This window comes from Giraffa tippelskirchi, chromosome X, assembly GCF_054371585.1.
Source record: "Giraffa tippelskirchi isolate mGirTip1 chromosome X, T2T-mGirTip1v1.2.pri, whole genome shotgun sequence".
NCBI lineage: Eukaryota > Metazoa > Chordata > Mammalia > Artiodactyla > Giraffidae > Giraffa > Giraffa tippelskirchi.
This window is the reverse complement of record NC_137289.1, coordinates 14,244,816-14,271,202: the sequence shown is the minus strand read 5'-3', so window position 1 is coordinate 14,271,202 and position 26,387 is coordinate 14,244,816. Positions and strand designations below refer to the sequence as shown.

General features: G+C 39.6%; 1 protein-coding gene across 25 annotated transcripts in view; it reads right to left on the bottom strand.

Moving 5' to 3' along the window:
* The window catches only part of ATP11C (ATPase phospholipid transporting 11C (ATP11C blood group)), a 179,652-nt gene that overhangs the window by 100,571 nt on the left and 52,694 nt on the right, over positions 1-26,387 (bottom strand). For 3 of the 25 annotated variants that reach the window (XM_081565098.1, XM_081565080.1, XM_081565091.1), the window contains exon 1: positions 4,379-4,583. The exons of 20 other annotated variants lie outside the window; for them this stretch is intronic. In XM_081565098.1, coding sequence (XP_081421224.1) covers positions 4,379-4,414 — 36 coding nt within the window. In that variant the 5' untranslated portion in view covers positions 4,415-4,583. Of the gene's footprint in view, positions 1-4,378; positions 4,584-26,387 lie in introns of those variants that run through there. 2 more of the 25 variants (XM_081565077.1, XM_081565090.1) reach the window with 1 other exon arrangement.

The following is a 26,387-nucleotide window of genomic DNA, read 5'->3' as shown; positions in this document are numbered from 1 at the left end:
GTGGCCACAGATTAACTTAAAACCTTCTCTGGCAGATAACTTTCCAAAGAACAAAAGGAAGGTACAAGCATAAAGCAATTTTTCAGGCACGTGATATTTTTATGAATTTTGCATTTGTATAGCATTTATAGTTTTACTAAGAGCTTTCCCCATACTTTATCTCTGATTTCTTTCAAGTGACCTCTATCTCCATTAAATAGGAGAAAATGGATTGAAATTGCTGTGCAGGTTTGGGGAGGGAGAGAGGGGATGGGAGATTCAGACAACAAACATTGTTAGATGAGGAAATAGGAGCCAGAGAGAAGTTGTAGAATGTACACTCCTGAGGATTTTTCAAAAAAGGGCAAAGTCTCCTCAGGTCAGGCAGGTTGAAGTTTGGAGCTGCCTGAGGACTGGGGCTGGGGTAGGGTGAAATAGATGACTTTTCCATGTTCGTCAACCTAAAAATCTGATGAACCTGCAATTTCTGGTAGAATTTGTTTCAACTCTGTAATGTTGTTTGGTTCACATAAAAATGGCAAAGCTGACTGTATGTGTAAATTCATTGTAATTTTCCACTTCTGCCAATGTATTATTAAAACAGTGGTTTTAGCTCCTGTGATTTTGAATAATGTAGGTGCCTTAGCCAAGGGAGAGAAACTCTAAGTAGGAATTATAAAAAAAAAAATCCTGTTTGGATGGCACACAATGTAGTCTAGAGTGGGAGTGTATGATTCCTGCCACTTCGTAATAAAATTTTAATTCATTAGGAGTCCATCCTGTGTTGAAGTGCTTCCCATGCAAATGTCCTTAGGAATGGCATTTATTAAAATTGAAATGAGTTGGCACCAATTCTATTTTAATGACATATCATACACACTACAATTAAAAGGGTAGAAAATATTTAAAAGTATATTTATAGTGTATGAATTAACACAGAAGTCAATTTAATTTTCTTATTCATAAAAATCACCCTTTTGTACTCCTGAATTATAAACTGAATCCTGTTTTTTAAAAAAAACAAAAAATAAAAAAAACTCCAAAAATTTATTCAAGATATAGTCTCTCAATAAACATCAGAGTAGGGCTTCCCTGATGGTCCAGTGGTTGAGAAATTGCCTGCCAATGCAGGGCACACAGGTTTGATCCCTGGTCCATGAAAATCCCACATTCTGCACAGCAACCAGGCCCATGTGCCGTAACTACTGAGGCCACACATCTCAACTGCTGCTGCTGCTGCTAAGTCGCTTCAGTCGTGTCCGACTCTGTGCGACCCCATAGACGGCAGCCCTCCAGGCTGCCCCATCCCTGGGATTCTCCAGGCAAGAACACTGGAGTGGGTTGCCATTTCCTTCTCCAGTGCATGAAACTGAAAAGTGAAAGCAAGGATGCTCAGTTGTGTCCGACTCTTAGCGACCTCATGGACTGTAGCCTACCAGACTCCTCCGTCCATGGGATTTTCCAGGCAAGAGTAGTGGAGTGGGTGGGGTGCCATTGCCTTCTCCGCACATCTCAACTACTTAACTCTAACCCTAGAGCCTGTGCTCCGCAACAAGAGAAGCCACTGCAATGAGAACCCCACGCACCTCAACTAGAGAAAAGTCCATGCAGAGCAAAAAATAAAATAGATAAAGCTGCTGGAAGCATTATTTGTTTCTTGATTGACTCAATAAGAACTGAGGGAAAACAGAGACCTCAACACAAGACTGTCATCATGAAAGCTAGCACAGTTTCTGAAACACAGCTCACCTCTCCATCCATTCTACATATTGGCAGACTTGAATTTATCCTTTAGCCATAGATCAGTGGTTCTTAAATCTGGCCACACATTGGCTTTAAACATATTACCAATGGCTGGGTCTTTTTTATTTAATTTTTCTAGAAGCTCCACAGGTTACAGTTCTAATTTGCAGTCAGGACTGAGAATTATTGCTACAGAACCTCACTCTTTGAATTAATGATTGACCTTAATGAACACCCTACAAGTTTTTAGTACAAAAAGCATAATGCTACACTTCTAAAGCAATCAAAATAATTTAAATAATTAGCTTTTCAAAGGACAAAAAATACAAATAACCATCAAGTAGTAACCCTTCCAAACATTTTAAGCTGCTCACAAAATGAGATTCTTTGTCAATACTCATTTTGCATGTATCTACTACCCATCAATCATTCAGATCTTTGATAATGAAAATTACAGGCCCTGAAAACATGCAAAGCTACTCGGGTTATCAGCAAATAATCAATAATGTAATCTCCAACAATCACAGCATTACTTTTATTGATCATCAAACTGCTCTCTGTGAGTTACTAAAGCAAGTAAGAGGACAGCTCTCCTTATCAGTGGGTTCCACACCTGTGGATTCCAGCAACTTCAGACTGAAAATATTTCATGGGTGGGGGGAGATCCCGAAATTCCCAAAAGCAAAACTGGAATTTGTCACACACCTAAAAACTACTTACATAGCATTTACACTGTACTAGGTATTGTAAATAATCTAGAGATGATTTAAATTATATGGGAGACGTATGTAGCTTACATGCAAATACTATGCCATTTTACAGGACTCAAGCCTCTGAGGGTCCTGAAATCAATCCCCTGCAGACACTGAAGGACTATATTTGCTCAAAACTGAACAAAAAATCCTTATTAATAATCTGAACACTTGGCAATGATTTAAAACTATTCTCCACATTCCAGCCCCAAAGCTATTTTTTTTCCTCTGAAGCACTAGTGTTTTTGAATGGTATAATCAGTCTTTAAAAGGCCAAACAAATTCATAAAAGATAGAGCATTTCATGAAAATTTCAGCATTTCTATACTAAAGTTGGAAAAGTGAAAGTGAAAATCGCTCAGTGTGTCTGACCCTTTGTGACCCTATGGACTGAACAGTCCATGGAATTCTCCAGGCCAGAATATTGGATGTGGGTGGCCTTTCCCTTCTCCAGGGGATCTTCCCAACCCAGGAATCGAATCCAAGTCTCCTACATTGCAGACTGATTCTTTACCAGCTGAGCCACAACGGAAGCCCAGAATACTGGAGTGGGTAGCCTATCCCTTCTCCAGGGGATCTTCCCAACCCAGGAATTGAACAGAGGTCTCCTGCATTGCAGGCGGATTTTTTTTTTTTTTAACCAACTGAGCTATGAGGGAAGCCCACTAAGGGTGGAAGTTCTGTGCAAGGTTAGAAGCACTCCAGTGCCAGGCAACATTTTCGGTGTATTAAGCTTCCTGGTTAACACTGCTACAATGAATTCAGTGGTCAAATTGCTGAGGCTTCTAAGCCCATCCCATTAAAACAAGCCAAGAATAGCCTTCATGCCTAATTTACAGTCATAACTCTAAAACGAGTCTTAAAAATTGCACTTTTCCGATTGTGCTTTTCCTGCATCTTCTTAAGTGATGAAGCTGTCTCTCCTTTGCTAGAGGAAGTGAGGCAAGATTGAGCCAGGGCATTTTGTCTTCTTGCCTTTAAAGCTTAATTATGGTTATATTAATCAATATTCTCAAACACCTGATCAAAACACAACTGAATATCCAAAGTACATCCCTAGGCACACAGGTAATCTCTAGGCAGGCATTACCCGATGGCAGCACATTTAATTGAACAGAAACTCCTATAGGAAAAGGATATTAAGCACCAGAAAAACACTTCAATCAGCAAGTACAAAGCTTAGGAAAAAGCAGTGACCGTGAGGACTTGGGTAAGAACAATGCCATGTTTGGAAGCTCAGGGTAAAGATTTCACTATCTAAATGTGATCCACTGAGCAGTTTAATTTCACCAGGAACAATCGATTCTAAGTGTTCCCTCTGTGATCCTTCTCCACACCATGCCCTCAACCCAAGGACCTCAGGGCTACAGAAACGGGGCTCTGAAGAAGAAATGCAGCAAGTTTCTCACAGGGTAGCTATTAGAGCTGACAGATCAAAAGTGCTATAAGCCTTTAGTGATTCAAGAGTCTAACAGGAATTTTTTAAAAAATAATTCAGAGATTCTTCCATTTATAGAACATAACCTGAGACAAAATTCAAGCTGGGGCTCAGGAACTCCACTTTTTTTGGTAACAGCATCTCTCCTAAGGCAAACTTAACTCGAGATGAACTGGACACATCTACAAGGCCTCAGAAGTGACTTTTCACTTTCACTACACATATCTACACACCACCATGCAGTCCCAACACTTAACCCAGATGTTAATAATCAACAGGGAGGTACACAACTTCTAAGGATTGGAGAAACAGTAAGGCTGACTGACATGCCAGCCACACATTTACCATCACCCTCAGGAAATGGATAAAAATACACAGGCAAATAGAAAGCAAGTCTAAAGAAGGCCCCAGGACCTCAAAGCCCAACCCGGCTGAAAGAGAACAGAATAAAATACAGATCACAAACCTCAGAGGCAGGAGAGGAAGGTGGGACCCTCTGCATACCGACACCCAGAAATTTGCTAACACAATGGCAGCTAAGTCACAGAGAGAACGCAGCAGATTATCACACTACTTGTACCAACCCCTGTGATTCTTGTAAAGTTTCCCAGAATTTGGGAAGACGGCCAATTGGGGCTGGCAAGTTTGTGTGAGTCCGAGGGAAGTACTAGAAGACTTGGCTTGTTCCTGTAAGACTTTGAAGGGGTGTTCTGGTGGCCTGGCCTCCATTATCAGGTCATTTGACATCTTTTTTGTTACTTTTCTCTGAAGTCTTGATTTGCCTTTGTAATTTTTGATTTTAAAGCATCATTACTTTAAAATATTAGTATGTTACACTACACAGCATTTTCTCCTCATCTTGTAAATTAGTTCTTTTCTAACCCATGCCTGCAATAAATGGACCAATGTAAGAAGTGAGGCTAAAAATCAAACTTTTGAGGAAAATTCAACTGAACTTTTAGTTCTAAGCAGGTATATAGTATAAAAGGAAGAGATATAACCTAGGTATTCACTGTGATACAAGAAGTCCCCCAACTGTAAGAGAGTATTGGTCACAGTGTACACTGAAGCGTCAAAAAATGCGTACCAAAATATATATAATACTCAAGCAGATGGTTTTTGTGGCAAAATTCCTTTGAGCTGGAAGATTTTCTACTTTGCATTTAATTATTTTCCCTTTGGCCCTGCAGCATGCAGGATCTTAGTTCCCCGCCCAGGGATGAAACCTGTGTCCCCTGCAGTGGAAACATGGAGTCTTAACCACTGGACCATCAGGGAATTCCTTTCTCCACTTTTTAGACATCTCAGAGGAAAATTTTATCTCAGAAGCAAACAGTAATATGTAACAATGGCAAGGGAAAGAACCACTGGCTATTAGGGTGAAAAATGCCTTTATCACTACAAAAGACAAATTCTCAGCCAAAAATCTTTCTAGGTCACCAGAGAAGAATTATTATAGTGTAAGAAGAGATAACTTTGGCTAGAACAAAAAACATATTGTAAAAGAGGTGTCTGATGTCCTGAACAGAGTTTTATCTTCCATTTTAGTAACAGATTGTTATTATAAAAGTGATAAGTTTCCTAGAAAGGTCTAGCAGCTCAAATATATGCTGGAGCATGTCCAGTGAAACCAACGAGTATATTCCTCTCCCCAACCCCGGGGCATTGTTAAATATCACACACAAAGCAAACTAGCTAGAAAAAAAATGTCCAAGTTATAATTAGCTTAAATAGCACATCCAGCCTATAGCTTTAAAAAAAAAAATCTCCAACAAAAGAGGTAGGTAAAAAACGAGTTTCCATTGTGGAGCATTGCTCGAGTTGAATAACCAAAGAAAACAAAGGGGGAGAGGCCTTCACAAGGTCGCCACTTCTTCAGTGACCATTTTCTACCCTTCCATTCAAGGACATCGTGGCCCACTTCTTGGCTCAAATTACAATGTCCTAAAGAAAAATCTGTTCTTGAGAAAGGCATCCTCCCTAGAGGTGAAGGCTTTTAGGAGGGGACAGGAGAAGCAGTAAAGACATGACTCCAAGAAATATTATTGATATCTGTATTTTCTTCAATGTGAGACCTGGGAAAAACCAAGCCTCAATTTCTTTAACAGTTAAAAAAAAAAAAAAAGTAACGAAACTTAAATGACTGCCTATAGTAGCATTAACAAAACACCCAGAGATCACTTTAAAGGACTTGAAAGGCTATCCAGGTGAAAAAAGAATGGTGCTTGCTGATATTATCCAATTATGTGAATATTAAAACTCTAGGAACTGCTAGCACAGAACCAGGCAATGGCCTCACATAATTCAAGTGTACGTATTTTATTTAAAGCAAGGAAATTTCTGGCTCTACAGAAAAGGCATACCCAGTTCTGATGCTACTGTTATTCAAGGAGGCAGGTTGAGTTATGGCCTATGACCAAGAACAAGCTCTTGGTATTGAAAACACCATTCACGAAGAGGACCAGAGTTGGCCAGGGAGGCTGACAGATGTTGTATCTAGAAGCATCGGAGGGCCAGTCAAAAAGTCCCCTGAGGCTGCTGCCCACAACACAGACCATTAGTTCTTTGAAACAGATGATCTGACACCATGGGAGTACAATTAAGAACTCATTTTTCTGTTTGTTGGCAAAGCTCATGGTCATTTGGGAACTGTACTAGAATTATTTGGCTTCCTAGGTGGCTCAGTGGTAAAGCATCCACTTGACAATGCAGGAGATGTAGGTTCGACCCCTGGGTTGGGAAGATTCCCCCGGAAGGAAATGGCAAAGCCGCTCGAGTATTCTTACCCGGAAAATTCCGTGGACAGAGGAGCCTGGCAGGCTACAGTCCATGGGGTCACAAAGAGTCTGATGCAACTGAGCACACACCTCACCCATGCACACATGTACCCAGACACTGGAACACACACACACTGAAATTATTTACATTGTCTCTAAATCTCACTTCTCTTCCAAGGTTTTGGATTAGTAACTGGTGTACAGTATAAACACTGGGTGCTGCTATAAACATAACAGGTGATCTATTTGTAATTATTTCTAAAACATGTTTAAAGGAGACATTAAAAATCAGCAATACGTTTGAAGTATAATGTACAACCTTCAGAATACTGAAGCACAGAAAGAAGAACATATACAATATCTATTAGTTATTGTGTGTAGTAACATTGGTTTGCAAAATTTTAATATTTGGCCTTTTAGTACTGCCAAGTAGGAATGCCACACAAAGATGGATTAACAGGAATATTAGAAAACTCCATTCAATGTTTCACAAACTGCATTACATGGAATAAGAATGAAGTTCCTTACATAAAGTGGAAAGTTACTCCTGTAACCCCCTCCTCCTGGCTCTTCACAACAAATATTCAGACAATAAACGCTTTAAAAAGTCTTACAGTAAAGAAGCCTCTATCTTTGTGTCAGTCAGCACTTCCCTTAGAACTCTACCCCCATCCCCCAAGGAACATCCAATGACACTGGATTCTGTAAAACATGGTTTGAGCAATGCTACTCTAGTGTATTTGTTACCTCATCAGGATCAGCTATACTGGCAAAGTATCCAAAGGTATAAGGCGAGATATGTGACAATTTCACCCATGATCCCAGGTGTGTGCTTTTGCTTCTAAGGCTTAATTATGAGAAGCAAGAAACCAGGAGATCTTGGTTCTAATTGCCTTCTGTTGACTCACTGGAAAAGACCCTGATGCTGGGAAGGATTGGGGGCAGGAGGAGAAGGGGATGACAGAGGATGAGATGGTTGGATGGCATCACCAACTCGATGGACACGGGTTTGGGTGGACTCCGGGAGTTGGTGATGGACAGGGAGGCCTGGCGTGCTGCAATTCATGGGGTCGCAAAGAGTCGGACATGACTGAGTGACTGAACTGAACTGAACAGACTGATGTGTTTGTGTCTCAGGGGAAGTCCTGGAATAGATTTCTTTAGTGGTAACTTGGGGAGAGCTTGACTAAATAATCTGATCTGAAAGGCTACAGGGGAATTGGAAGTCAGACCTTTCTAGAAATAAAATTTGAAATGTGGTTTTGGTTGCTGTATTATTCACCACTTGTTTCAGCCTGGACCAAAAATCCAAAAACAAACAAACAAAAAAACCAACTGTTGAAGGGAGGGGGAAGAGATGACCTGTTAGAGGATAAATAATAATATATAAGCCAATATACATGAGAAGATAATGTATTCAGGATGAAATTTATTTGTAGGCTTCAAAGTAGACAAGAAAGGAGAAATAAAAGGAACATTATGAAAAATTACAAACATCAGGGAAAAGCTTCAGGGTGCTAATTTCAGTACACTAGAAGGTACATTGGCTCTTTGGCGCTCTAAGGATGCCCGTTTAAAGCACCATGGTGCCAATTTATTTAATGGTAACATTGAGATGTGAAAAAATGAATGCCTTCTCAAATGTACCTGTTAACCAAGAGAATCACTCTCCTCTGATAAAATAGAATGAAATTTATGTCCCAGCACCCAAGGTACAAACCACTTCATGTTAAAATAGATTAGGATTAACTGCGATAAGTGCAATTTAAAAAATAATGAACCACTTAGAATTACAAGTTTTACTGTACAAAATTATATTGCTATAAAATGAAACACATGTACACAGATTTAAAACCACTGGAAAGAATTTGTATTAAACCAGACACATTCTAAATGTATGACTTCTCAAAAACAAACACTACTCACACCAAAGGTCATACCACCTCTAAACCAGTTTTTTTCTTGATTTTTTACCAAATAGGACAAATAATAGTTTGAAATTCTATTCAAATGTATGATTGAAAATAGCAATGGGATATTTCCAAAACACACATAGGGGGTATCTAGAACAATTATAAGAATTTACAGCCAACATTAAAATTACCTGGCAAGCTTTGAACAGGAAAAATGCTTTCAGCTAAATCATGAAGCAGCACAGCAGTCACAGCACTAAGCGATTGAGTCAGTGGAACACAAGCAGATTAGTCATAACCAGTACTGGATAATTAAATGTCCGCAAAGACTCCATTCTCCTGATTGCGATGAATTTCACTCTAATTCACGTTTTCATTAAAAGCATGTGTGTATACAAATGTGCTAATATATTTGAGTTCATTCTTACTCTGTGAACTCAGATATGATATAAAACTTTCTAAATGTTGACAATCAGAAAATAATTACAGCATTAGTTAAGACTACAAAAATGGCAGAACCTGGAAGAATGGAGGAGGCCCTCAAAGGCTGGCAATTAAAGTGCATTTGCATTTTTAAGCATTATTAATGAGAACCAATTTATGGTGGACTGATGACTATGGATGGGTAGGAACAATCTGAGTATTCCAACATATTCTGCTTACATCCCTATTCTGTTTTGAGCCATTAGCTACAGTTTTGTCCCAGACCAAAAGCAAGCAGGTACATCTACTCCCTGGGAAGAAGAGCTAAGCTTAAAAAAAAATGAGCAACAAAGGAAAATGAAAAGTAAGAGGGTACAAGTACTAATGTATCAAGCCAAAAGAAAATTAGCTGTGATGAGAGCATTCTGCTATAAGATAGCATGCGGCTTCCTCATCATTCTCAGTGTGCAAAGTCACTTCAGTTATGTCTGACCCTTTGCGACCCCATGGACTGTAGCCCACCAGGCTCCTCTGTCCATGGGATTCTCCAGGCAAGAATACTGGAATGGGTTGTCATATCCTTCTCCAGGGGATCTTCCCAATTCAGGGATCGAATCTGCATCCCATGCGTTTCCTGCCTTGGCAGGCAGATTCTTTACTACTGTGCCACCTGGGAAGCTCCCATACTACTCTTGATCTTAAGACACCTCCAAAGAAGAGCTTTAAGCAACGTGTATATTTAGAAGGAAGACATTTGTTTAAATGTCAGATTAGTCCTTCAGACTTCATCTTCTATCTTAAAAACAGAGGTAAGAGGAAAAGGTGGGATTCTCCTAATACTTACAAAACTTTCTTAGAAGGCAATGTACCAGAGTAACACTGGACATAGATTTTATGGATTTAGAATCCAATTCAGTCCAGTGTACCTTTGAGCCTCACTACAATTTTTCATAATGTTGAGTAACAAAGTGATGAAGTATCAAAGAATGAGATATTCACTGCAAATAGGGGCAGTTCATTCATGCCATTTTAAACATAAAGTCCTTCTTGGATGGCTAGAATTTAAAACAGATATGGAAAATAAAAAGTGCTGAGGATGTAAAGAAAATGGAATCTCCATAGTGGTAGGAATGTAAAATAGCTCAGCCTTGGTAGGAAACATTTTGGTGGTTTATCAGAAAACTAAGCAAGTAATTACCATATGAGTCAGCATACATCCAAAAGAACTGGAAACTGGAGTTCAAACAAAAACTTGTGTATTAATATTCAGAGCAGCATTATTTACATAGCCAAAAGGAAGAAACAACCCAAATGTCCAACAACTGATAAATGGGTAAACAAAATGGAATGCTGTGGAATATTATTCAGCCATAAAAAGAGTGAAGTACTGATACATGCTACAACATGGGAGAACCTCAAACAAAACATTCTGTTAAATGAGAAGCTAGATACAAAAGGTCACATATTGTAGAATTTCATTTATATTAAATATTCAGAATAGGTAAATCTATTACGATAGAAAGGAGACGGTGGTTCCCAGAAGCTGGGGAGGAAGTGGAGACAGGGAGTTACTACTTAATGGGTATAGAGCTTCCCTTGGAGTGATGAAAATGTCATGGACCATGACAAGAGCTGACAGTTTCACAATTTGTGAATGTACTAAATTCCACTGATTGATTCACTTTAACATGGTTAATTTCATGCTATGTAAACTTCACTTCAAAAAAAAAAGTTAACACACTTGCCTTAAAGTAGGTCACAAGGCTTGATATGGTTGATGCATCCATTCAACTAGTATTTATTAAGTCCTTACTGTGTGCAAGACACTGGAGACAGGGTGATGAATAAACAGAAACAGTCCTTGCCTTTGTGGAGCTTAGAGTGTAGTAGGAGACAAGACACTGATCAAATACTTATCAAATCAGCTAAGTGCCAAGAACGATGACTCCAGAGTATTCTGAGGGCTGACCCAGCCATGACCACACAACAACCACATACAACACAAACCTGATCATATTGCTTCTCTAATCCCTGCTTTAATACGTCTCCCACTGACATTAGAACTGAAAACTAAAATCCTTCTTCTGACCTGCAAGGTCTTGCACAGATTCAGGTCTCTTCCTCCCACTTTTCCAATCTCTCCCGAAGTCTCTCCTCTCTATTCACTCTGGTCTTCTTTCCATCCCTTGTGAGCTCCAGGCACCTTCTTGCCCCGGGGCTTCTACTCTATAGCTTCCCTCCACTAGAATATTCCTCCTTCTCCAGTTTATCTTCTGGTAATCACCTTTCAGATCTCTCAACTGTCACTTCCTCACTAAAGCCTTCCCTGATGGCAACTTAAATCAAGAGAGACCAATGACCCGTTCTCCAAAATCTGTGTCTGCTACAGGGAATTTACAATAAGCAAAGCAAGAAACAAAATCTCAATTCAACTTTTCAAAAAGTTATTAACTGCAAGACTCCCCCAAACTCTACTCAAACATTTCCGTCAACAGTTACCCAAAGAAATCTTTTATGAATTGCTTGACTTTGCATAAAGTGCATTTTTTAATCTTCTGCTTAGTTTCAATAAAAACAAGACAGTTATTGTGACAATAAGAACTTTGTATAGTCCACTGCCACTTTAACTCGTTAAACATAATTTAATACGACTGGCTATTGTGATGCCTTCTTAATTGATTTACATATACTTCAGACCATTTTATTCTGAGCAGCATTCAGATTAATCATTTCCAGTTGATTAAATAGTTGATTAAAAATGGTGGTTATGGTCATTTCTATTAAATAAAAAAGTCAAGCATCAGTCCAGGAATATAATCCTCAATATAATTAGATTTACATTACTTTGACTTCCATGAATACAACCTGCCACAGCGTACAAGGACAAGTTGACAAGGTTTTCAGGAAAGGCTATCACCTAGCTAGTGTGCACTATGGAAGGAGGCTAGGACCAGGGCAAATCATCTATTCAAATGATTCAAACAATTCAAATCATCCAATCACACACTGTTCTCTTTTAAGTGTATCTCATTTAATAATCATAAGCTGGGGCAAGGTATTTTTTGTAGCACGGATTTCTCTGCAAGGAGAGAGGAGCAATATCACTGACCTATAGAAAGTTCCACACAAAAAAGACTGTGCTAGGGAATTCCCTGGCAGTCCAGTGGTTAGGACTCAGCGCTTTCACTGCTGCGGCTGGGGTTCAATCCCTGGTTGGGGAACTAAGATCCCGCAAGCCATGCAGTGTGGCCAAAAAACACTCTGCTAAAGCTGTCAAAGGACATTTAAACAATATAACATTATCCCTGTGCTTTCTGGAAGTGGAAATAAATTGCGTTTTTAAAATAACATCTCAATGATTAGCAGACATTATTTGTACACACATTTGACATAACAATTAGTAACGATGCTTGCACAAAGCATTTACTAACAAATGAGTAAAACAACAGCATTAATCAGCACTACTATTTCTTGGATCATAACTTCCAGTCTTATAGAGCACTATTGGGAAATCAACACAAAACTGAAATACCCCACTCCAAGCAGTTTTCACCCATACTGCTAAATGTTTAAAAGTTCAAAATGCCAGTTCAAGACTTATGATTAATCCCTACTAACATCAAGTAGTTGCTCGGGCACAGTTATTCTAGATAGAGTTTCAGATTAATGCACATCCAAGTCTTGGGTGATTCTGGCCTCTTTCTAATCCAGAATATGATCCAAATCATTTAAAAATCTACTGGGTAAGTCACATGTGGCATGTTCGAAAGCTAGAATATGGATATAATGACAAGAAAACTTACTTTCTTTTCAGTTTTATGCTGTGCTTGATTTCAAGGCTTCTCTATCGTAACCTGACCTAGTCTACCCATTTGAACTGCATTTTCCACTAGCAGTCCTCCACCAGAAGGCTCTGCTCTCAGCAAACTGGTCTCCCTCCTCATTTTCTAAGTATCCTAGTTCATTTCCAATTGCTGTTCTCCTGGACTGGAATTATCTACATGAATCTCCTTGAAAGTCAACTGAAGGTTCAACTAGTGATCTACAAGATCCTCTAACATAAGAAGAGCTGTAGATACATAAAATTTACAAACCTTTACAAATTAATTTACTTTCCCCTCAAGGTGATTAGCCAGTGATTCTTGGAGCTCTGTGCCTCATTCACTTAGTATACATTTGGGACTTGCTTCCTCAATGAAGATAAGCAACACCTAAGTGTGTGTCTGGAGTCGCAAAGAGTTGGATACGACTGAGCATGCACACACTCATGCAAGTGTATGTCATAAGAAGATGAAGAATTCTGTAGATGGATGGATGGAAGGACAAATGGATGGAGTGGCAGAAGGTGTATGGACAAACAGATATGGCACACTCACTTGATTAAACCAGCATGGCTCCAAAATCAGAGTACTGTCTACAGCCATTTGAGATCACCAAGGATCATTAAGTGATGACCTGAGATGAGAATACTTTGATCAAGGCTAGTATCTCACAGTTTAACTGTCTTGTAAATATCTTCTAATGGGTATATTTTTAATACTCAAAAATCAAGAGGCATTCTTCCATTTGCTATTCTAATGGCCTTCTTTCAGACAGCCTGGCAATTACCAGGTTGTTTCAAAGGGGTCATACAAGATATGGTGAGGAAGAGAAGCGTACCAGCTGAATACGTCGGTTCTGGAGCCAGATGTCTGGGTTTAAATCCTGGTTCTGCCACTTACTACACCTAAGAGATCTTGGCCAATTTCCTTAACCATATTGTGTCTGTTTCCCTATCTGTATAAATGAGGATAATATCAATGACTCAGAAGGCAGTTGTGAGACATTGCCTTCATACAGTAAGTGCTGAAAAAATGTCAGTTGCTTTTATATAGCACAGTGAAATAGCTAATTTCTTTGCTGCCACTATCTAGTTGCTTCCAACCCAGATTTTTTTAAAATGTGTAAAAAAAAATGCAACCTTAATACAAATAATTGAAATACATCTGTAGGGTTATTACCCTTAAAACACAGTGCCACAAATAAAATCTATGTGAACATTTTCTTAACTAGAATAAAAACAGAAAGATACAATCTCCATGAAACTAAAAAAGAGAGAAAGGAAGCATGCTCGCAAAACCCTAATGATCATGAGCATTTCTTTAAATGAACTACTGCCCAGATTTCCTATTGACTACTGACCAGGGCTTCCCTGGTGGCTCAGTTGGTAAAGAATCTACCTGCAATACGGGAAACCTGGGTTTGATCCCTGGGTTGGGAAGATTCTTGGAGGAGGGTATGGCAACCCACTCCAGTATTCTTGCCTGGAGAATCCCCATGGACAGAGGAGCCTGGAGGGCTGCAGTCCATGGAGTCACAAACAGTTGGACATGACTGAGTGACTAAGCACACAGCACTGACCAGATACTATCTAATCAGCACACGAGCATAAGACAGAATAGCTTACTGTGACTTTACTCAGGACTTCAACATACTTCATTCAAAATACTTGCAAAAAAGAATCTAAAGTCAACTTCAGATGGGTTCTCAAAGGGATTAAATGGGCCTGACTCAACTTCAGGGTTGGAATTTGGGGAGTATCAGCAAGTGGAGGCTCTGGGTTAGGCACTAGGTCGGAAGCACAAATAGCTACCATGTGAAACCACATGGACGCAACTAGGAGAAGACACCAGTTCAGCTCTGCCACACGTGCAATGCTGAAGAGGCTGGAACCCGGAGGGAGGGGTAAGCGTACACACAGGCAGGCAGCTCCCTAACTAAAGGGGATAAGCAGCTCTGGACAAAGAGGGTAGCAGGTTTAGATCTGGAGATAGCTGGTCTCTACCTTCTACCACAAATCAATCATGCTTATGCTTGCCAAATATTGTCCCATTTGTTTTTTATATGTTTGAATGGATTTGTTTTAGGAATAATTAAAGTTTAAGAAAGAAACTCCCTCAGCAAAAGTTGACCACTATGGAGTTGGCTAAGACTGTTCTCTGACAATCTCCATCATGTAAATTTCATGATGAATCTTTCGATTTTAATGCGATCCTCCAAAAGAAAGTTTGCCTACACATTTATACTTAAAGGTTTATAGGAAAGGGCCACACATTGATTGACCTTAAGAAATAGTAACTCTTGCAAAAAACACAGATAACCTCTAGCTATTAACTGGTATATAACAAACTAGAGTAAGATTTGCTAAGGGTTTCCATTTTACTAATGTCCATTCGTGGCCTCCCAGGTGGCTCAGTGTTAAAGAATCTGCCTGCCAATGCAGGAGACATGGATCATTCCCTGGGTCAGGAAGATTCCCTGAAGGAGGGCATGGCAACCCACTCCAGTATTCTTGCCTGGAGAATCCCCATGGACAAAAGAGCCTGGCGGCCTACAGTCCATGGGGTCACAGAGAGTCAGACATGACTGAGCAACTGAACAACAACAAATTTGCTTCCAATATAATAAACACTTGATTTCCTTCTTAAATAATCCACTCACCCAACTCCCGACCCCTGCAAAAAAAAAAAAATTCCTAACAGCCAAATTGTAAGATTTTGTGGTGTCAGTGACTATAAACCTCAGTAATAATCACCTCTGGACTGGGCTTAGTAGACTGGAGTCTGATTATCAAGATTAAAGAGCTAATCAAAACTGGCTTTGTAAGTGTTTAAGTAAGGTTGGGTTGAGCAACTGTCTGTGGCATAATGCAATCCACCATGTCACTCCTAAGATTTAATTTTTGCCACCCTTTTTCATTATAAATAAATAACTAGATATATTTATTTAGGTGAATAAACACCCAACCACCCAGTTGCTATTGTGAAAGTAGAAATTGGGCTCTGATGGTGATCATAAAATACAGTGAAGAAATTCCTTTATTCACTCCTGGGAATAAACATTTAAAAAATTTTAAAGAGTAACTATGTGAGCTGACTGATGTGTTAAGGAACTTTAATGTGATAATCATTTCTCAATGTATGCATGCATGCACGTGTGTGCGCTCAGTTGTGTCTGATTCTTTGCGACCCCATGGACTGCAGCCTGCCAGGCTCTTCTGTGCATGGAATTTTCCAGGGAAGAATACTGGAGTTGGTTGCCATCTCCTTCTCCATTCTCAATGCATACATATGTCAAATCATTATGCTGTACACTTTAAACTTAACACAATGTTGTATGTTAATTATACCTCGATATTGCTGAAAAAGACTCAAAATAGAAAAAACCAGATAAGTATATTATAACTAAGGATTTAGGCTGTACTTCTAAAACAACATGCTCGTTGTTATAGCTTCTATTTTGCACAATGTTGAGTCACATTAGTTAAAATAAACTTTGTAGTCTGGCGTGGGAAGCACATAACCTAGAACTCTAGTCAGGTTCAGACTCAGACAGCATCTGCAGAGGGAAAGAATTGGTGGGAGCAATTTCCAGGTATATCTGTGACACCCTGAACTACTCACATGGCATTTCCAGCAGATTTTTACACAAAAAAGGTAAGGGGACCCCAAAACTAATCACTTCAACCCATGACTCTCATCCAACTTCCTCACCTCATCCTGATCCTCACACTGCTCTGTGCTTGTTTCATCACCCCACATTCACGATATCAGTCCCCCTTCCCTCTCTTGCTCCTAACTCAATGGTTAAACTCTGCACTGCAGAATCTGCCATCCTCGTTAACCAAACTCTCCACATTCTTAATATCAAAAAATGTTCCCTACATATACTTGCCTTCCCTAAGCCTTGAAAGTGAAAGTTGCTCAGTCATGTCCAACTCTTTGCGACCCCATGGACTATACAGTCCTTGGAATTCTCCAGGCCAGAATACTGGAGTGGGTAGCCCTTCCCTTCTCCAGGGAATCTTCCCAACCCAGGGATCAAACCCAGCTCTTCCGCATTGCAGGTGGATTCTTTACCAGCTGAGCCACCAGAGAAGCCCTAAGCCTTAGCTTTCGTCTGATGATTCTTCCCCAGAGAGGTGAGGGGTCAGTCTCCTCTTGCCCCTCCACTGCTTGTGCAGTCCATGAATCCAATCTCCCGAAAAGCGTGTCCTCCTTTTGGGGTCATATGATCTAGAGATACAAGCTTTTACCCCCTCCTCCTCATGGACAGCATGTCTCCTGGACATTTCCCCTTACTCATTTGTGTCACTGGAGGCCTTTCCATCCCATCTCCTACCATCATTCTGTGAAATTTTAATGTCTGTGTGAAAACCAACTCCATACTCCTGTTTCATAATTTTTGGACATTGTTACCTCAAGTGACCATTACTAACCTTCATCATCTCTACCAAATAGCTCTCTGGTCACTTACTGACATCAACAGCAGACTTTGAAATTTAGCGTTAAGTCCTATGCCCTATGTTTCCTCTTACCATTGCACTTGGAAATACCATCATCCATACAGACAACTCATCCAGAAACCTACCTACACTGTCAAGTCTCAGAACTCTTTTGCTCTAAGGATCTTCACCTTTGCTCTACTTTAGCCAACTGCTCTAGGCTGACAGACTGGGATTTATTAATATCATCTACTGTTTCATCTCTGACACCTCAAAGAAAAAAAGCACTCTCTCTCTTAGTCTTCTAGCTCTTTCACTCCCACCACAATAGCTCTTTAAAACCTCTGGTCTCTTGATTCCACCTTCAGTTTCTCACATTCCTTACCTTCGCTTTTCCTATAAAGTGTTCACTCATGGAATCTATTTCTCACCAGCTCCCTCAACTTCTTCCCAACTAGGCTTTCCACAATAGACCTACATTAAGTCCTAATTCCGGGACCAGTCTCAGAGATCACTGTCTTCATTCCTGCATGAACAAAGCTAAGAACAGTTTTGTTAAAATCACACTAATGTGAAGTTCATGCCATTACAAAATCTTCAGTGCCACTCCATGAATGTCCTACTTGTTCTCACTGATTGTACTCTCCACTTATCCTAAGTGCCTATTTGAAAGCTTCATGACTCTCAAGTCCCATACCACACTCCTCTACGTGGGAGACCTTGTTCCTACATCTGCTGGGCATTTCTTCATACTTCCCTATTGTGTGTGAGCATCAGGTATCGCCCTCCAGTTTCAGAAGAGTGGGTTTCTTTTCCTGTTCCTGACTGACAAAGAGCGTTCACCTATGCTCCTGATCTCTATCTGCCCATCTTTTTGCACCAATAATTACTCCATCTCCCTTATACTATGAACCATTTTATTTCCACTCTCTATCTTCCCCTGGTTTTTTAGCTTTAATGTTTAGTTTAAGTCCTTATTTTCTTAAACATACTTTTCTTGACAATGGATCCTCTTCCAGCCTTCTCTCTCTCCTTCCCAGTATAAAATAAAGCCCAGTATAAAGTAAAGTTCTTTTAGGGCAAGGATTTGGGTTTTTGTTGTTGTTGTTGTTTTGTTCCCTGGTACACCACTAACCTAGAGCAGGGAATGGCACATAGTAGGAGCTCAATAATTAGTTGCTGAAAAATGAGTCGCCACCTCAGAAGAATACAGTCAGTATGTCTCTTTCCTCACCTCCTCTTTACTCTTCCAGCCCTTTCTCTGTAGGCTGGTTCCTGCCCCTACTCCCACAGGTCTAACCTGCCAGATCAAATGGACAGTTTCTAACTTAACCTCTCTCTAGTACTAACACTAAGAACCATCTTCTCCACTTCCATGACATCACACCTCCTCTTATGTCTCCGGATAATCCTTTGGAGTTTCCTTTGCCAAATCTGCTTGTCCTATTTCCCTATATTCAGCCCTCAGCTCTCTGTATTTCACCACTCCTCATGGCTTGCTCTCCCTGGGTAACCTAATCCACAGGCATGGCTTTAATTACCATCTATATGATGACACCCAAAAAGTATATATCTCTAGCCCCAGACTTCTCTTCTGCGCTCTACACATGATAACACTGAGGGCTCGGGTTCCAAAGAACAATTTTAAGTTCTTTACATATATTTATCCATTTTCTGCTCACAACCAGCTCATTAGAAAGGTACTGTTATTACCACTTTGTACAGATGAGGAAGCCAAGGCACAGAAAGGAGAGCAACTTAGTCAAGGCCACACAGCTAGCTAGTAAGCGGTAGAGCTTCTTAACGGTGATATGAGCACCTTTCTTTTTCTTAAAGGAGAAGGCAATGGCACCCTACTCCAGTACTCTTGCCTGGAAAATCCCATGGACGGAGGAGCCTGCTAGGCTTTATTTCTATATAATCTACATGCCATAGATTTCACTCATTTAACAATAGTTTTTACTATGTTCATGATGCTATGCAAACACCACCACAATCTAGTTTTAGAACATTTTCATTACCCCCAAAAGAAACGTGGTACCCACTAGTAGTTATTGATATGAGCAGTTTTAAACTTTGATTTTAGGAACTGAAACCTTCTGAGAAGTACATTTTTAAAAGAAGCAATTATAATGTGTGAAGTCAGTTAAGACAAAATGGTTTCTTTAAGTGTACATATATTATTTTTTACAATACAAAAGATTCTTTTTTTGTGTGTTTAAAAAAGGAGTTTTCTACCAGGACTGGATTTACCCATATGGTACAAGAAATTCAAACAAGAAAGAGCTAAATATTCCTATAACCAGACAAACATTACAGCCTTACTGTGTTATCAGAAGGAAGACACAGTAAATTCTCACAGGAAGAACAGTAAAAAGGAGAACATCTTTAGGAGACTGTATAAAGAATGACCTCTTTTTACCTACACAACTTACATATAACCATGTGTCTAATTACATGAAAAAAGAAACCAACTGTATGAAGCCAGAAGAATATACAAATGGCAATTATCAACAGCATCTATGGAACAAATGAAAAGAAATTTCTTAACAGAAGAAAATGTAAAAGGCTTTTTAAAACAGAAAAGTTCATTAGACTTTTAATGACTATAATTAGAGAAGGTACTTCCATGCTGCTCCAGGTGGAGTGACGCAGTGAGAGTTAAACTGCAGCACTGAAGCCAGCTTTCCTTGTCCAATAACTGCAAAGCACTGAGTTATTTTCAATCTAATGTGCCATTTGAAGACTTGGGATAGACCAGGAAAGAAAAATTAAATCAATTTATATGCTATACGTGATAGGAGGGAAGAATCACCAGTGAAGAAAAGCATCAGTAGCCAATTTTAAGAAACAGAAGTCTTTTAAATGGCTTGCTACAAGCTCTTCCCTCTCATACATACTGCACCTAAATTGAGGTTTGAAATGTGTTACTTCAAAACATGTCAGATGCAGATCCCATAGCTCCTAATAACCCTGAAACCATCACTGGTGTGAAAAGCTCTTTATTTCCATCTGGGATAAAGGTATGAACTCATCTCTTGGAGCTGCGAAGACTCTTTGTTCAATTCATACATCATCAATCAAGTGCCTACTATGCCCCAGACTCTATCTTCAGTGCTGGCAAGCAGATGTAATCCTTTGCTTCACAGTTAAGTGGAGGTGCGGGGGGCGGGGGTGGGGGAGTCAAAATATGAGACTATGATAGCAGTATAGCCTGGATTTAACCAGATTGTCCTGTTTTTAGACCAAGTATCCCAAACTTTTATTGTAAACAACATGGTGAGTTCAGCTGCAAAATCCATGTGGGTCATGGCAGAGAGAAAGAGAACAGTTTCAAAGGAAATGTAAGGGGGGAAAGGGTAGGTCTGAGAAGCATAAAGGTATTCTTTCACTCACTAACTCATTCATTCTACAAATATTTTGCAAGGACTGATGATGAAGCTGAAGCTCCAATACTTGGGCCACTTGACGTGAGGAGCTGACTCATTGGAAAAGACTGATGCTGGGAAATATTGATGGCAGGAGAAGGGGGTGACAGAGGATGAGATGGTTGGATGGCATCATCGACTCAATGGACATGAGTTTGTACAAACTCCAGGAGATAGTGAAGAATAGGGAAGCCTGGTGTGCTACAGTCCATGGGGTTGCAAAGAGGTAGACACAACTGAGCGACTGAACAACAACAACAACCTACTATGTCAGGCTCAGAAGCTAAAAAGAATCTGCCCAATCTCCAAAAGAGGCTTTGGTTTAGTGAGCACAGTAAATGAACACTGACACTGCAGGCTGACCACTGGAGATGAGAATCAAGATCATTGTTGCTATTGTTAATGGTTAATAACTATTCAGGATTTACCACGTGCCAGGTATCTTTCAGAGCATTTCATATGTATTAACCCATTTACTTCTGAAAACAACCTGATGAAGTAGGCAGCTATTAGTTTTCCCATTTTATAGATGAGGAAACTGAACCACAAGATTATATGACTTAGTCTAGGTCAGGTGCACTTCCCTGGGGGCTCAGATGGTAAAGTGTCTGCCTACAATGTGGGAGACCCGGGGTTCAATCCCTGGGTCAGGAAGATCTCCTGGAGAAGGAAATGGCAATCCACTCCAGTATTTTTGCCTGGAAAACCCCATGGATGGAGAAGTCTGGTAGGCTACAGTCCATGGAGTCGCAAAGAGTTGGACAGGACTGAGCGACTTCACTTTCACTTGGGCTTCCCTTGTAGCTCAGTCGGTAAAGAGCCTGCCTGCAATGCAGGAGACTTGGGTTTGATCCCTGGATCAGGAAGATCTGCTGGAGAAGGAAATGGCAACCCACTCCAGTATTCTTGCCTGAGAATCCTATGAACAGAGGAGCCTGGCAGGCTACAGTCCATGGGGTAGCAAAGAGTTGGACATGACTGAGCAACTTAAGAGCACAAACAGATGAACAACTTTCACTTCACTTCATTAGGTCAGTTGGCTAAAAAGGAACAGAGCCAAGATTTGCATACTGACTGACCTTCAAGCTTGCATCCTTAATCCCAATAGCATACTATCTTAAATAAATGTAAAGATCAAGATTATGTAATCCTGGATAATAATCCTCACAGCAGAGCTATGAAGTAGGTTTTATCATCCTCACTTTAGAGAGGAGGAAACTGAAGGACAGAGAGAACTAAATCACTCGAAGTCCTCCAGCTAAGCAGCAGAGCCAGAATACAAATACACATCAGCCATAAATCTCTTTATAGATCAGAAATGTTAGTGCTTATCTAACTTTACACTGGGAAAGTAAACCACTACGTATACACTTCTTCCAGAGTAGCCATATCACACTGAAATATACTCCAGTTCTTAAAATGCCTTAGGCACAGGGTACCTTGGGGAGCAACTTTGGCAGCATCCGTGTCTGAATTAAACAGTTACCACAGAAAATAATAATTCTTGAGGACTAGCAATTCCCACTGCACTTTGATTTGTTTTGATAAGAGCAGAAACGCCCTGGAGGAGAAGACAAATAGGACACGGGACTGACATTACAGTTTTGTTGGTAGTAGAGTTGGGTCTGATACAATTACACACTGGGCCACACAGAAAACTGTTCAGGGAGAAATTTTGTTACTTGTGGACTTTAATTCCAAAACAATTTTATCTATTAAGTCTACCACGTAAGAAAATGCATTTGTTTGCATCATTCCTGAGAAGCATATAAAATAGCACTCATCAGAGACACACAGCAGCCTGAGGCACATGCAAATACTAAGATGCTTTATTTAAATGTAAACAACTTACATTACATACAAATACTGCTTCTGAGTTAGAAGAGAAACTAGAAAAATTTTATTAATGGAAAATGCAACATTTCCAAAAAATCTGAAGTCTTAAGAAAAAAACATTCCTCAAAGTGTTTTTTAAGAAAAAATATTAGCAAAAAAAGTATTTTAGAATAACTGAAGCATATGTAATCGTGTTAAGGATTCTTTACATATCTAAAATAATTTTCCAATTTATAATACATAAAAATGAATCACAGTGTATGTGCAATGTAAATATTAAACTATAGTTTTACAACTATTAAATTTAATCTGCTCTTTGAATACAGGACTTCTTACCTACGAATCATACTACAAGTTTCTTAACTTTAAGAAATCCAAGGTTGTTTTAACACTATGCCAATTTTTGAAAAGTAGCTAAAACTTCCCTAAAGAACAAATTATCAACATTTGAGATGAACAATAATGGTATGATTTCTTATCCAAGTGTGTGACTGACACAGATAGTGGCGGGGGTCAAGAAGACCTTGGACCAAAACCCCAGCCCTGTTGTTTACTAGCAAGGTATGTTGTATTTGGCAATTAAGCTACTATATGCCTCGGAGCCATACTATATTCCTATAAGGATTAAACAAAATAACATATATATAGTGCCTAACATAGTTGGAACTCAGTAAGTGTTAATTTCCATCACCACCACCCACGCCTCCATTTTCTGAAAAGAGTAAGGAACAAGTATTAAATACTACTTTTGCCAGATGGAGCTTAGTACACATACAGTTTCACTTTCCAAGATACAAAAATGAGTGGTTTTCTGCCTTTCTGCATCAGATTTTGGGAAAGTGACTAAGATGCCAACCCTATGTAGATGTCAGTCTTCATAAGCCTAGACCAATTTCCTTCCTGGCTGCAAAAGATGGAGGGCTCTGAAACTGATGAAAATGAAACAAGGAGGTAAAAAGGATGTCAATAGAGACAGATCTACTAGACCAAGCCCAGCCTTAAATTCTACAATAGTAACAATATTCCTCAAAAACTGAAATCTGCATGGGCTTACTGCTCTAATAAAGGTCGAAGTCCCAAAGTTCCCATTTTTGTCTAAAATGTTTATGGTTTTCCTTTAGATATTCACATATCTAATTTAAACGAGCTGTTGCAATATTTATTAAAAATACAAAACACTAATATAAAGATAGAACAATACTGTTGAAAAATCTGTTTTAATTCCATTCACACATTTATTTCACAAAGATTTGATTCTTTCAAGCAATAACACACTAAGTTCTGGAAATGCAGACACTGAGCACCTTTTCATGTGCTTATTGGCCAGATGTATATATTCTTTGGAGAAATGCCCACTAATATTCTTTGCCCAAAATGTTGAAAAGATACTCAATATTGCTAATTACTGGAGAATGCAAATCAAACTACAATGAGGTATTACCTCCACACCCATCAGGGTTCACTGGTGGTTCAGTGGTAAAGAACCTGCCTGCCAATGCAGGAGACACTGGTTCGATCCGTGGTCCAGGAAAATCTTACAGGCCTCAGGGCAACTAAGCCCATGCTCCACAACTATTGGGCCTGTGCTCTAGAGCCCAGGAGCCACAACTACTAAAGCCCGTGCACCCAAGAGCCTGTGCTCCACAACAAGAGAAACCACTGCAATGAGAAGCTCTCACACCACAACTAGAGAGGAGCCCCAGCCTCCCAATACTAGAGAAAAAAGCCTGTGCAGCCAAAAATAAAATAAATAAATAAATAAAATTATTAAAAAAAAATACTTGTGTGATCTGAGACAGGCTGGGACCTGGGACCCTTTGCTGCAGTGCTGCAATGCTTGCACCTGTACATACTGCTCCTCGAGCAACAAAACACACAGAAACTGTATGGGACTAAAAGTAACTGCATGCATGCACACCTGGGGCAAATTCTGGACCCCAAAGATACGAAGAGACCAAAAAAAAAAAAAAAACCCAACTATCACTTTTGAAGAGCCTGGAGCAAAAACAGGGGACTGAGCGTGCCCCCTGTACACAACACCACCTAAGTCACCCCTCTGGTCTGACCCCTGGACGCACTCCTACCCTCACCCCATATAAGGACACAAGCTAGCCCTCTCTCAGGGAGAGGGCAAGCAACAGGGAACCTGTTGTTTGTTGTGGCTCCCTGCTGCTGCAGCAGGGCCCAGTAAAGTTTTGCCTGAATTTCTTGTCCGGCCTCTGATCAATTTCTGTTGATTAGGGAAGGCCAAGAACTCTGGTCCGTAACAATTTTACAAACAAGAGTAAATAAAAATACAGAAAGACATTTATTAACAGCATTGCTTAAAAGAGTAAAAAAAAAATTTAAAAATCAAATAATCCAAATATCCATCAGGAAGGGACTGTTTAAATTAACTGAAATATCCAAACAAGGGACTATTGTGCAACTGTCAAAACGTAGGAGTAGCTCAGTATATACCAATATGAAATTATCTCTAACATACATCAAGTAAAAAAACAAATTAAAGAATATGATATATTGTATGATTCCAATAGTATATATAAAGATATATGTGCATGAGCATAAATGTATGAGCATATGTGTGTGTGCACAAGGGTATATATGCTTCAATAGACATAAAAACAATTTGAACACCCAGAGAAGAAATTTAACAGTGGTTACCTCTGGGGAATAGGGTTGTAAATGAAGCAGGAATATAAACTTTTTTATACATTCTGTAGCTTAAAAAAAGTTCTAACCAAATATAAAACTTCTCAATTAAAAAAAATCTTGACAACTGCCAAATTTTTCTCAGTCATACCTATCCTGGTTATATAAAATGTTAATTGAGAGAATCTGAATTAAAATAAATCACTTCTATTGATATTAGGATTAGATAGATACGGATTTGAATTTTAAATTTTTATAAAGCTCACTTCAGTCCCTGTTTGGGTGACACAAATTGAGTATTTTAAGACAACTCAAACAAATAAAATACAGGAGTGCTATCTCAATACAGCAAAAAAAACCAAACTTACTTCAACCACAGTTAATGTTCACAACATCTGAAAGATTCCACATCAAGCTTGATCATATGATCAAATATATGATTTGTGTCAATTCTGAAGAAAATGTGACACCCTGAAAAAACTTTAAAGATTGACTGCATAGACTCACACTTTCAACAAACATTTATTGAGCACCTCCTATGTATTAAGAAATCCGTTAGGAACCAGAGACTATGATAAATATTAGTAATGGAAGCATGTATAAAATACTCCAGGGAATTCCCTGGCAGTCCAGTGGTTAGGACTCCATACTTTCACTGCCCAGGGCATGGGTTTGATCCCTGGTCGGGGAACTAAGATCTCACAAGCCCCCTAGGCCCTCCCACCAAAAAAAATATCTAATGGGCACAGAGGTGGGAGAGATTCATTCCCAGCCCAGGTTGTCAGGGAAGAGAGCTCTAGGACAGCTTCACTGAAGAAGCCACACTTGAGCAAGTCTGTATCAGCAGGACTTCATCAGAGAATGGGAACAGAGGCAACTCCAGAGAGAGGGGAAAGCAGGAGCAAATGCCTGGAGGTATCTGGCAAACCCTAGAGGCATCTGAGCCTGTGAATAACCCAGTATGGCCAGAAACCGGGTACTGTGGCGAAGAGGAGTGCTTAGAGAAAGGAGACTAGAAAGGCAGGCCTGAGAACACCTGTGAAGGAATCTCAGCACCCCCACCTAGGCTGCAGCATAGAGGTAACTGGATAGGCAAGAGTGATACTTTTAAAAAGCACCCTCTTGATTAAGAACTGTAAGAAAATAAACTAATTTTTAAAAAAAGAACTGTAAGAAAATAATT